We start from the raw sequence: 13,503 nt of genomic DNA on the forward strand, positions 1-13,503 counted from the left end.
TACCAACCTTGCAGCCATCTTTAGTCCATTGGTTTTGCGTCAATGAGAAATAGTAGCAACTGTACTGGCGAACTTTGAGGCTATAGTTCTGGTCGGTAGAAGGATTAAATATCAATGTTCTGTTGTACTCAATTCCTTTCACTGGAGGTGGCTTTGGCTCGACGCAGTCTCTTTTCTTTCTTCTTCTTCCAAAGCACGAGCGTCTAAATCGAGTACGACTCAACTGTTCGACATATAGAACTCCGACGAAATACAAACCTGTTTGGTTGAAATCTGCAGTAGACATGATCTCGTATGGGCTCCTCGAGCACTTGACTACAAATCGACCACTTACGTTGACCCAATCACAAGACGAAAAATCAGGTACAATGGCAGTATAATCGTAACTGTTTACTGTTGGGCGTTCTCCATATTTAACATACACCAGCAGTAGAAGACTGCGGTTAATTGGTTTGACTTCAAGGATCATAGAATCGGAAATATCGGTGAGCACCACCGTGTGGTATCGCATCATAAGTGGTCTGGCAAAGAAGTTATTCACTGAGGAGTTTGCGGAATTAAGAGGTATTTTGATATCGATATCTAGGTTCTTTCCTCCAACGGGTAATATTGCTCCTTTACCGTCCATGAATTCAAGACTCATTATTTCCGTCTTCAGTTTTTTGTGGCTTTTATGCCACTGGTATGGATTAAACTTCGTGATAATCATCTGCAGAACAAATAAAAAGTAAAAAATAAGAAATTACAAACAACTGAACAGACAGTACGCGATGATGAAGAAGTCTTAGTAAAAGGTTGCACTTAACCTGATAATCAACCGATTCCAAATCTGCGTCAGGAAAGGCCTCCCTCATGTTTGGTGGTAGTATAAATCCTTGAGCCTCCGACACGTTTAAAGGTTTTTCTTCAAGTCCACAGGAAGTTTCGCGACCCACCATGATATCCATACCCGGGATCTGGAGACTTCGAGGAGACTGCGATACCGCTAACCTTGTTGTCATTGTCCTGAGTAATGTTCTTATAATCCTGATTGATTTTAGGACGATTTCTATTTCCTGGGAAGGCAAACATGCATTTGTATTAGGTTTAAATGGAAGTTAAATCAGAATGTTGTTGATAAAATGCATGTAGCCTTGCTCGTACTGGGCCCACAGCTCGAGCGACAGTCAAAACCAAGCTGTCTTTCAGAAACGACACCATAATAGTCTTTTTCTTGGCAGCTAACACAACTTAAGGTAGCTCTATATAGTTTTTTTGGCGCGCGAGGCATGGGTGCGAATGGCGCGAGCGCGCGAGTATTTAAAAGAAAAGTAAAAAACAAAAATAAACATGGCGGCGAGACTTTTATCGCGAGTCGCGTTCCACTTACCGCTATCCTTTTTGACCAGAACAAGTGTTCATCAAAAAACGCCTAGAAATGTGTTTAAAAATACACTTCTTTCGTGTTCTCCTGACGTGGTTAAACTGAGAAGCCAATTCGCAGCACTTATCGCGCCGACATCAGAGAGAGAAGACGGTCGTGATCGTACGCGAAGGAAGTCACAGAGTGGTCACGGTGTACTTTTTATGGTCGGAGGCTTCGCTTTGAGTTCCCTGGGCGATGAAACACCAAAAACAGCTGAAGAGTCTGCAAAGGCGCAACTGACACCGGAAACAAAACCACCATTGCGTGACGAGAAGGGTCGGTTCTCAAGAAAGAAACCCGCTCAAAGTGGAAACACGGACGACAGGACTCGTGGGATAAAGGAGTGGAGGGCAAAGAGGAAATTGGAGTTTCAAGGAATGGTCGAAGATTGGTCCCCACCGAAGAAAAGAGAAACCCGTTTAAGTCAGGTGTGGTTTAAATCTTGTTTTCGCTATACGTGGCACCAAGCAATTCCCTAAAAGTTTTAAGACAAGTGCTTCATCAAGACTTTCTTTGCTCTGAAATAGTTCTCAATTTGAACTTTTGTATTATACCACAGGTAGCTCATAGCAAATTGTCAACATAATTATACCTGAACATTCTGACATTTCATTTTAAAATTCCAACATTTTTTGTTACAGTTACAATCTAATAATTACCATTAAAATGTAGAAGTTTTAAATTTTTATCAGAAACAAACAAAGAAGGAAAATTGCATTCCACATGGAAGTAGAATTATGGACTTGGATGTTTTGAGAAGTTCATTGAAATGTTGTCAACACTGTAAAGCAGGTGAGAAGAAACATTTTTCTGCCTAAAGAAAATCAACACTAAAGAAAAGTCAAAATGAATTCTCAGTTTTATGGCAAGTACACACAGCTTTAAGGCTATAAAATTAACAGGTTTCCAAAAAAGAATTATGAGGTTGATAATACATGTATATCTTCAATACATTACAAAACGTCTCATATGCAATCAGCCATAAAAAGCCTCGGGTTGGTCCTTAAATTTTTGGGCAAGTTCCCTATAACAAGCGTCACACAATTGTTTGTCTATTGCGAGCAACAAAAATGTTTTTGATAAATTTGGAACAAGCAGTTGTAAATTTGCCACAGACCACAAATTGCATTCACTGCATTTTGAAATGTTGTTAGTTTTTGCAAAAATTTACTTGTGCTCGTTTATTCCAAATTAAAGGAGAAAACACACTGCCAGAATAAAGTATCAGATCTTCCTGAGTATCAATATATTCACTTTATTTTCAGCCAATTTGTCATTGTGGAACATAACAGCAGAAAAAAAATGTGGGTTAGCCTCAGTGTTCTCACTTACCTGTGCAGTGTGTGGTACAGAGAATGTTGTCAAGACCTCCAATGAACACAGGAGCGGTCAAAGAGGTCCACTCAGTCAGGATGTTAATTCAAGAGCTGTTCTTGGGTGTCTACATACAGGAATCGGTGAAACCCACCTAAATAATTTGCTGTGTACATTAAATATTCCCTCTATGAATCCAGTAACTTTCAAGAGTAGAGAAAATGAGATTGGGCATGCAGTAGAGAAAGTAACAAAGAAAAGTTGCAAAACTGCAATGTCAGAAGAAAGAAATGCTGCCATCAAAAAGGGTGTAAAAGCAGATGACCGAGGCTGCATCAATATCCCCTGCTCATATGACATGGGTTGGCAAAAACGGGGAAAGGGGCATAACTCTTCAACCGGTCATGCTGCAGTCATGGGTTTAACTTATGGGAAGGTTATGGATTACACTACAAGAACAAAATCCTGCAGGGTTTGCACAAATGCTAAAAAAACTGGAAAACAAGCCAAGCAACACAATTGCCGACTCAATCATACAGCATCATCAAAAGCAATGGAGCCTATGGCAGCAGTCCATTTGTTCACTGAAAGCCTAAATTCTAAAGTCAAACTATCTGTTTATGTCGGGGATGAAGACTCCACAACAGCTGCACATATAAAAGAGAAGGTCCCTTATCCTGTAGAAAAGTGGACAGACATTGTGCATGCCAAAGGATCCCTTACTACAAGGCTGTATAACCTAAGCCAACGTGGGAAATTTGTAAATTCATCAACTCTCTCACAGAAAGTTATCAACTACTTGGTCAAATGTTTTACTCATAGCGTGTCTCAAAATAACGGAAATCCATCAGCACTTCAAAAATCCTTAAAAAGCATTCTACCACATTCGTTTGGAGACCACAAAAATTGCAATGAATCATGGTGTGGTGCCAAGAAAGACCCTATTAACTATAAACACTCTGACTTACCCTACGGCAAAGATCTCTATGGCGATGACTTAAGGAAAGCTTTGGAGAGAATTTTTGATGAATATTGTACTGACATAGTAGTTGCAAAGTTATCACCTGGGTCAAATTCGCAGAGAAATGAGGCCCTAAACAGTGTTATAGGCTCAAAAAATCCCAAAATCAGATACTATGGTGGAAGTGAAAGTAATGACTTCCGAGTGGCCTGTGGCATCTCGCAAGTAAACCTTGGATATCAGTACATTAGCCAAACACTTGAGAGCCTCAACATTGAACCTGGTATACACTGTATCAGCTACATTGAAAGGATGGATCACAAGGCTACCCGAGACAAACTAAGAAAAAACAGCATTAATTTCAAACGCCGAAGAGCTCAACTACATAAGCAGAAGTTAAATCTTGATGGTAAAAAACAAGCTAAGGAAGGAAACACATACCAAAGTGGAATAGGACTTAACCTGGATCCAAACAATTCTACCAAACTGATCCAAGAATTCGACATCATCAATTTGAAAATTTCAAGTGAGGAGCTGAAAAACTTTGAAACATGCATTCCTGAATTAACGATCAGACCAGTGGCGGAGAAATTTCCCTATGACAGAAACACTGTTTACAATTTCATCATTTACGATATTGAAACAAACACGTCTGGAAAAACCGCAGAAATATGCCAGCTTTCAGCAGTTGATCAATCAGGTTTGCACTGTTTCAACGACTATATATTACCTTTGAGGGATGTAGATATTCACGCTACAAGGGTAAATGGTTTAAGTGTCCGAACAGTCAGAGGCGTCAGGACCCTGTTCAAAAACAATCAACCAGTCGAAACTGTGTCACTTGGAAAGTCACTCGAAAATTTTCTAGCCTACTTGGAGAAAACTGTCAGGCGTGTGAAAGGCGATAATAATATTTATACCGTTTTAATCGGGCACAGCTCTCAGGTTTTCGATAATCCAACTCTTCTTCGTCAAGGTGGACATCAACTTTGTGAAAAGCTTTCCTGTCTTAACGTTTTCTTTTCTGACACTCTCCCTGTGATGAAGAACTTGGTCAAACGTAAACATCCCTCTCTGGTCTTACCGGATGGTTCCACAGTTAAATTAAATCAACAATCCATTTATCAGACACTTTTCCATGAGCCTTTCCCCGCACACGATGCAATGGAGGATGTTAGAGCTTTAAGAAGAATAGTCTTCGACTCCCGTTTGAACATTTCAGAGGACATGTTGACAGAGAACACAGTACGCAGAAAACGACATGAAATACCTTGATCGTCGCTACGAACTCCTGCAGACGTTCCGAGGAACGCTTTATCATCCAACAAACGCGGAATTCCCCATCAAGCAACAGATTGCTGAAAAAATAGCCGGAAGTGGCATTTCATATCGAGATCTTAAGAATGTTTTCGAGAAGTTCGGAGCAAAAGGGCTTGTTGGCGTATTGTCTCTGCCTCCATCGTCAGCAACTAGCAAGGCTCCACGAGTGATAAAAACAACCCGTATTCTAGCCAAGATCGTTGAACACTTCAAAGCAGTGGAGGAAACCACAAGTTAAAACGCATTTCCATAAGTATTACAACACTTATTAGGTATACTTTTCGCCGTCGTGGGGAAAAATAAGCTTCTACATCTCGACTAATTTTCAACTAGCACGTGCGAAGGAAGCGAAACGCGAGCATGCGCGGTACCGTAACTTGAAGAATTTCTATTTTGATGACGTCACGAAAATACAGAGGTCTTTGGGTGATCTAAAACGCATACGGTGAATTTTTTTGAAAATTGGCACATGGATAGGATTTTTCTTTTTCTCGCTGTTAAGCAAAAATCATCAAATTTTATACATACGTTAATGTAATATGCGTAAAAAACGAAAATTGCGAATTCCTCTGAAAATTATGTACAGATTTTCTTGTAGCTTTGTCAGTTGAAACTCCTTGTGTGTTAACTATGTTTCCCCCAAAACAAAGAAAATTCACCGTGTAGAAACCTAGAAACACCGTCTAGAAGTCAGGCAGGTTAAAAAAACAAGCCAAGCATTTCTATCAGTAGTTGCCATAGCAACAACATTTAGGTTCTGAAAGTGTCTTCCATACGTAGCCTAAGGCTGTAGGTTTTTTGTTATTGACCTTCTACCGAGTGCTATGTTGTAAACATTTGCCAAGGGAGAAATTACTTATGCATATTTAATATCCAAAGCTTTGTGAAATACTATATAGAGCCACCTTAAGACAATGCCAAAGTTCCTTTTGCCTCTTATAATACTTAATTCGAGAATTCTACGTTTAATTTGACGAGGAAGAACATATTTTGTTCAAAAAAACATAACTATCATGATTATCCTACCTGGTGACACTCGACGAACTGCGAGCGAGTTGCCGGACGCGAGCGACCCATTTTTGGCGCCAACTTAAAAGCATGGAGACACAAAAATGCTTCATATTTTCCACTTTTTATAAACTGATATATTTTTGGAATTCTAAATCTCTTTTCGTGAATATTCAGTGCCTTCTCCAGTGAGAAAAGTTTCACAACTTGAGTGCCTTTCTTGTTAACATACATTGACGTCAGGACAGTACAGTTTTTTCCGCCTGCTGAATCCTGATTGGTCAAATTTTGCGCGCACCAGCCGTATGCCATTCTCGTCCCCAGTGCTACTCGTCTTAAAATGTCGTTGACGAGTAGCTCTGGACGCACCCAAAAATTCGAATTTTTTCATTGGCTGACAAAAAATGAATGCGCAGCAGAAATGAAAATTACAAAGCTCTACGCATTCCACACCTTCGCTCAGTTGACACAGGCGCGCTTTACGAAAAAACAAATGGTGACCTTTCCCGATCGATCCGAAGGAATCGTTTAAGTTTCCACGTAACCAAAGGAGTACGTCGCCTGCAACGATGTCATTCACGATCGTAATCATCGTCCTTTGTTGTAGCAACCGAGAAGGTGGGAAGAAACGTTTAGAACTCGGAGAATCAACCAGCTAATACAACAATTACTTTGTCGCTGACCATACCCCAAGAAATCATAAAATTAAGTTCAAATCGGCAGTGGGTTTTAAGAAACGTTTGTCTTCCTTTATGAAAAGCTCAAAAGGAAACTTAGAGCCAGGTGAAAAGACGAAGAAATATCACTCTTGCTAAGCAAGTGTGGCACTGGAAATGCGAAGGTGAGTGTGTTTTTCTCTCTCTGAAAGATCAAGGAGATCAGATTCTAGCAGTCCAAAATGTATTGATATTAAATTGCCAAAATGAGTCAAAGGTCCGTGTTATAATACTCTGCTACGTACCTGGATGTTGTAGCAAATGGTCTGAACATGAAGTTTGGTTTGTTTCTTCCACATATTGTTATGTATGTATCTTTTACTATCTGTCAAGAAGCTTCTGCTGTTATAGATATATATAATATCTTTTTTTTTTAGCTCGCCTCTCTTTATTATTGAGACCTCCCCTATAGTCTCCCCCCAAAAAACACGAACAAACCTTTTGTGGTCAGGCAAGAGTTTAGTTTGCTTTAGAGCCTTCACCCAAATTTATTATTTTTTTTTTTTATAATTTACTTGTGGAAATGATGTGTAAAGGTAAATAACCATAGATAACCATAGCTGAAATTTGAGGCCCTTTCCTCTCTCCCCACTTTAGTTAGGAAGCAACTGTAACTAGCAAAACTTTATTCCGTCACAATAACATTAATCAGTAAATAACAATAATTTATCATTCATGCAAATTAAACTGTGAACAAATATAAGAGACAATTATTTATACATGTATAACTGATAACGAATCATCAGGACTAGTGGGTTTCCAAATGTAATGTGGGAATTATCTCTACTAAAAACAAATCAAACATTAAAGGTGTACAGAGTTACATTAATATCCCCATAAGAAAAATATCATAATCTTTTTGTTAGCCTTTGAAAGATAATTTATTTCCTGCCATTATTTACTATTCTTTGTTAATTTTCAGACCATAATAGTGCTACATAAATTCCTTGAAGGATGACCATTTATGGATAATTCAAATAGGAATGTTGCTCTTGCAGTTCAATAAATAATACTGAAAAAAAAGGAGATGGAGAAAGAACCATTGTTGATAGTAAAGCTATGTGGCTGCTGTTCTGATCAACCACAAGACATAGAAAGTATACAATGAGATTTGTTGTTGCACATGGTTGTATAACAGGCTGAAGAGCCTTATTACCATGAAGTAACATGAATTGTAAAAGAGCAATGTCATTGCATTGTTTCCCATTCATTTTGTTCATGCAGTTTCCTAAAAAAAAATCTTCCTTAATGTACATTGAGGCACACCAATATGAATCACTCTCTTCACAGCAGGCACCTCTACATGTATACCAATGCCAGATACTAATGTTATAGTTGCATCATTTTAGCTGTATTATATTTTTGGTAACACCATGTACTCATATGGGAATACTGAAATAAATTGGTGTTGTTGTTGTTGTTGAAAGCACCCAAAAGATTAAGCTTTATATAAGCTGGTTGAAAGGTATAAAATGAACAAAAACAATTACATCGACAAAAGCAGTCGGGGATGGGGGACAAAATGGTGGAATAGCCCTATATCTAGTTTTGTAATGTCTACAGGCTTTTCTCAAGCCTGAATGTACAAAAACCATCATTAGATGTTCCAGATAAGCTAATTAAAATTGCTGCAGAGCTATTATGGAAGCCCCCAGCTCACATATATAACCCCTCGATAACAACTGGCATAGGACTTTTATTTTTTTCTTGGCGTTTTTCTTAACATGGTTGTAACCACTTCAAAAGGCCAATTGCTACCCTATACCCTGGTTACCACACACCTATTTTTTTTATTCTTTCCATAGCCATATGCAAAATAGATTTCTCTTCTCATATTTATTTAATTATAATACTGATGTAAATTAATTCTGTAAATAATGCACAATAAAAGTTGATCGATTGATTTAATTTGACAGTTTAATGATCTGTTGATTGTGCAAGACCCTTTTTTGTAAAAAAAAAAAAATAGAACAGAATGGGGTTACTTGAAAAAATGAGGACATGAAAGATCATATGAAAGTGAGCACCTTTATTACATTCCTTGCAAGGAAACATGAGCAAAACTCCAATATAACAAAACTTTCCTGAGTTCAACAGATTTTTAGTCTGCTGCAGCTTACAAACCTATGTAAATAACCAGGAAGTAAATAGTTCTTACCATTAAAAAATTTTCCCTTCATCTATCAGCACGAATTATATTTAAATCCTCTGGTCAGTGATGCAATTTCCATGGCTGATTTCCACAAACGCTTCCGTATGTCCATAAACAAATTTTACCGTGTCATCGATAGACGTAATACATGCCGTATCCTGATTACTTTGCTTGAAAGCTTTCACAACTGCACCTCGCTCTTTAAACTTCTCCTTTTTATCGAATATGAAGAGAAGAAACAACAAGAACACAGCTATCGATTCCTGAATTTTTCTGGACGGTCCACCACAAAATGCACCGCGAAACCCGTTGGTAAAATATTACACAAGCTGGCAATCGTGTTTGAAGCGGCGACGGCATTTAAGGCTGCTTTCTACTCTCTTTTTAACTCTAAATCACCTAACTTCGGCGAAGTGAAAACACATTTCAGCGTTCCGATCTGTTTACATCTGAAGAATACTCTCTATTCCTCTCTCCCCTCCCTCAGGATTAGTTTCTGAGCATGAGCAGATATACAGGCCAAAATTACGCATGCGTTACCGGATGTCCGTGATTTACGGACATCCGGTAATGGCTGCTGCCAGAGCCCTCCGTTTCTCCGACCACGTGACCAAAAGAAACGGAGACTCTGGGAACGAGAATGGCCGTATGCAAAGAGGGGTCCGAAGAAGCTGCGCATGGCAAGAAAAATCGTGGTTATGTATAAAACGGGCAACTTTGCAAAGGGTTTACATTGACGGGGTCAGTTTCTTGAACTCGCTACCAACCAAAATATTAGAGTCCCCCCCCCTCCCCCCCCCCCCTCCCTTGAGGGCATGTTTAAGTGGGAAAAAGTTGTCCTTGTTTGGAGGGTCATCCTTCTAGCCGGGAACAAGAGAACATTTCTTACATACATTTCAGACAGAAATAGAGTCAACTTCGCTTTCTCTCTGGTGAAAAGAAAGAAAGCACAAAGCGAGAAGACCACCAGAGACGTCCTTTTCAGTATAAACGCCCTGCCAAATAATTATGACTAATTTAAAAAAACGTTCCTCCGTATCAACTGTACAGCCGTTATGCCACACTAAATGAATATATACGCCTACCTTTGAGCGGTTGGCGGATACGGTGTCGCTGTCCCCAGTTACTCTGGACGCCTCCGCAGATACAATAAGGAGTTCAACTGTTCCGTACAACAAGTTATAAACTCCTTGGGAAATAAACCTTTCATCTTTTGCTTTCATCTTATTAGCTTCGACAAGCAGTGTGTCACTCATGTTTCCAAGAATTTCTGGAAGAAGTTCCTGCAATGAAAATATACATTAAGACGATAGAAACGTAGACCGAGGAAGAGCTTCGGACACCCAGGGTACAGCACACGCAAAAGAATTGATAAATAGAAGTCATTATTATCTACCAGAAATGTTTATTCTAGCGTAATTGGTCAAAACGAACGTAATGAAAAACTTTGGAATAAAATTGGGAAAAAGACACCACGTTTTCAAAGTAATCAAATGGAATAAAAAGCCCAGACATCTTTGAAACGTGGTCTTAAAAAATTTGCCGTTAAATGTTTATCTTGCTGCCAGGTTAGTTTAGCTCAAGATATCGTGTTTCAATACCCCGCTTGTGCCAAAATAATGTATTAATAGTAATACAATGAATTAAGTGTAGCTTTCTTATTATTTTTTTTTCAGAAATGCAGTACATTCTTCGAATGTCAAGAGGCTTTAAATCAGAAGAACTATTCGATTATTGAAGCACCTGAAATAAATAAAATAAACTTTGCTATATAATACATAAATCTTTATTCAGTACGATATTACCTCACTGTGGAAGGTCAACCTGGTTGTGTCCTTTCCCGCAGTGGCTAGAAAGGCTGAGATGAACACCAAACCAGAGAGACCATCGAGCTTTTCAACTTGCAAACGCCTAAGGGCGACATCTCTGAGCTGCAACGCAGGTTAAAAGTTACCCGTAAATTGCCAGTTTTAACATCAAAATAAATTCGTTCGTTATTGCCGAAAGAGTATTTAACAAAACTGCTGTTGGTGTTCTGTATTTTTAAATCAGTCCCTGGTTTTTGCAAAAGCAACTTGACCCATCGTTCCCGATTTCTTGCGGCTGTCGTAACAGCATTAGCAAAACCCATTGACCGACTATTAGGTAAAAGTGCAATCTGATTAGCTCTACGACAGACAGCACCTATAACTCGTCAATCTTTGAAAATGGCTCTAGCCGATAGAAACGGCCGTCTAATAGACACCAAGAGCTTGCACTCTTACTGGCTATCTCTGCTATCTATTGCTGCCTCACTTTCAAAATCAAAGTTGATGCAAAAGCGTTCGTGCGAAAACGAAACTTAAGTCACACATGTAAAGTTGCACCGAATCGCATTTCGAAACAAGAGGCAAAACGGTTAACTAGAGACTGTCCATTGTCAATCGGTGAAGTATCAGCGTCGTTTTAGGAGAATGCGCAATAGAATTTTGAATTTTCACTTACAATTAAAACAAATTTAACGTTACGGCACAGAAGGCAGACTGCACTCCAATTAGATTGAAACAAGTTGGGGTCAGTTTTTTCACTCGTGATTCACAGAAAAAATTAAAAACAAAAGCTTTTGTTCTAACCAAATAAAAAATGAAACGTTTCATACTCACGACGATTCTCTGTCGACTTGATACCGTTGAGTTAGAGAAACTTCCTTTCACCATTGCTTGTTTCTCTACTGTTAATAACATTGCCGTCATCAACCGCCAAACATTCTCTGTATCCATCGTGTTAAGATAGTCTTCAAAGCTGCTTACATTCCTTTCGAGAAGTTCAAAAATATCCTGCTCTACTCTCGGTTTGGGTGGAGTTACCTATTATATAAACAAAATCGAAACACGATCAAGTTCTATTGCTTGATTATTTCAGATACAAACTGGTTTTAAAATTAACACAAAAAATGCTAAATGGACGTGGGAGTAAAAGAAAACGAAATTAAAACATTCATGACATGCTATATAGTACTACGAATGATTTGAAAAATTGCTACATATTGAAACGGCCATCGTTACGGTCGGGACAAAAAAAAAATAACATAAATTGGTATAGAAGCGAAACAGATGACCTTTACTAAATTTCATCTATCAGGCACAATATAGCTGAAACCTCGATAAATTGTTCTTGTCGAATCTTAACTACCTATGCTAAGTTCTCATAACTGAGGTCTACACATAATGTGGAAGCTGTCTGTTTTAGCCTAGCCTATTCGTTGTTTTTCTGTATTGCACACTTGACAAAGTTTTGTGAGAGTAAACCAGCAACTGACCATAAATTACTCCATACCAAAGCCACAAAAAGTGATGCAAGGAGAAAAACATACCGTTACTGGAATATCCAGCTCAGAAGTAGCACCATTACTCCTCGAGACAAATACCTTGACGTAGGATAAATATCCACTGGAGGGATTTCCTTGCGGTAAAACTAACTGTAGTTTATCAACAAAGCCATAATACAAGGTGTAATGAATATCGCCATCCCCAATTATCTGTATTTCGTAGGTGAAAGTTTCATTTAGTGGGAACCAGCCGAAACAAAACAGCTCAAATGAGGTATAAACAGCTTCGCCAGTGTCAGGAGTTATAGTACACGAGCCATCACGCGGAAGGACTGCGGTCTTGAAAACCTGCACACTTGAAGACGGAGTTCCATTGGCAAGTAGCACGGTCAATTCCAATCGATATTTTGTATTGTCTTTTAGAGTCTTTGGATCGATAGCGAACACTTTGGAGTATCCTGGATTGTTTAAAATTTCTATCCACCCCGCGTCCTTGTCTTCTTCGTAAAGGATCCATCGGTACTCCTCTTCATCATCACATGAGTAGCCCAGGTACCCGGCTGAGATGGTCAGCGGCGCAGAAGGGATGACGTTCAACCGGTCATTTAAGACAAAACTTTACCACAAAAAAATAAAATGATCAGCTAACAGAGTCACACTTACATTAATTATTGCACAAAATCATTGAAATAAAACGTAAAATGAAAAGTATTTGAAAGAACTTCTTTCCATAACGTCTACGTTATAGAAGAATTTTGCAAGAGCTAAAAATGCAGAGAAAACATATATACATATTTCTACAACCTTCGATATAACACTAGCGAGTGGTGATAACGCGCGAGCAAAGTATTTGGGTCATCTTAACAATGAGGCGACCCAAATGACTCCTCGGAAAGACAACGACCTTCGTATGAAATATAGTTTCGATATCTTGTGCGTAACGTATGATTATAATGTTCTTTATTGTTGTTGTTGTTTTCCTTTATTTTGGAACTGCGAATCAAGTATGCGACTATTTTCTGAAATAACGAACTTAAAACATAACGAGATTTTATGCATCACGTTTTAGTCTCCTCGTCGGGATTTTCTTTTTCTCCCGTCATATCAAGTCTTTGACCTGGTATGGGTGGATTTATAGCTGAATTTGGGTAAGGTATAAAATGCCTAGCCCTACCTTGTCGTACGCTTCGGTGGCATGCCAGGCTCGGTTGGTCTCACCATGTGTAGTTTGATTCGACTATGTCTCGTCAAAACTACGAACACTGACTATACCAAACTCGCCTAATATCCCGCTGAAGCGTACCATGGAGGTAAGATTAG

The 13,503-nt window shown here is 38.9% G+C and overlaps 3 protein-coding genes, 1 long non-coding RNA gene and 1 pseudogene across 4 annotated transcripts in view; 3 read left to right on the forward strand and 2 right to left on the reverse strand.

The window, feature by feature from the left end:
• The window catches only part of LOC110061010 (polycystin family receptor for egg jelly-like), a 353,714-nt gene that overhangs the window by 137,493 nt on the left and 202,718 nt on the right, over positions 1 to 13,503 (reverse strand). The gene's annotated exons all lie outside the window — the stretch shown is intronic.
• LOC110061061 (uncharacterized) overlaps positions 1 to 13,503 on the reverse strand; it is a 53,824-nt gene that overhangs the window by 7,195 nt on the left and 33,126 nt on the right. The window contains exons 31-36 of the mRNA XM_089291657.1: positions 12,229 to 12,799; positions 11,519 to 11,722; positions 10,682 to 10,807; positions 9,962 to 10,159; positions 807 to 1,055; positions 8 to 709 (exon numbers count right to left, since the gene is read on the reverse strand). Coding sequence (XP_089147783.1) covers positions 8 to 709; positions 807 to 1,055; positions 9,962 to 10,159; positions 10,682 to 10,807; positions 11,519 to 11,722; positions 12,229 to 12,799 — 2,050 coding nt within the window. The remainder of the gene's footprint in view (positions 1 to 7; positions 710 to 806; positions 1,056 to 9,961; positions 10,160 to 10,681; positions 10,808 to 11,518; positions 11,723 to 12,228; positions 12,800 to 13,503) is intronic.
• Positions 1,246 to 2,601, forward strand: LOC149110364 (uncharacterized). Its single transcript, XM_089291708.1, has 2 exons — positions 1,246 to 1,833; positions 2,098 to 2,601. The coding sequence occupies exons 1-2, from the start codon at positions 1,330 to 1,332 to the stop codon at positions 2,221 to 2,223; spliced, it is 630 nt and encodes a 209-aa protein (XP_089147834.1). The 5' UTR covers positions 1,246 to 1,329; the 3' UTR covers positions 2,224 to 2,601.
• LOC149110365 (uncharacterized) lies at positions 2,902 to 5,376 on the forward strand (annotated as a pseudogene).
• LOC149110366 (uncharacterized) lies at positions 6,322 to 8,632 on the forward strand. Its single transcript, XR_016207889.1, has 2 exons — positions 6,322 to 6,849; positions 7,647 to 8,632. It is a non-coding gene; the product is annotated as an uncharacterized LOC149110366 (long non-coding RNA).

The sequence above is a fragment of the Orbicella faveolata genome, unplaced genomic scaffold (genome assembly GCF_042242905.1).
Source record: "Orbicella faveolata isolate gen_17 unplaced genomic scaffold, um_ofav_v1 contig_24, whole genome shotgun sequence".
NCBI lineage: Eukaryota > Metazoa > Cnidaria > Anthozoa > Scleractinia > Merulinidae > Orbicella > Orbicella faveolata.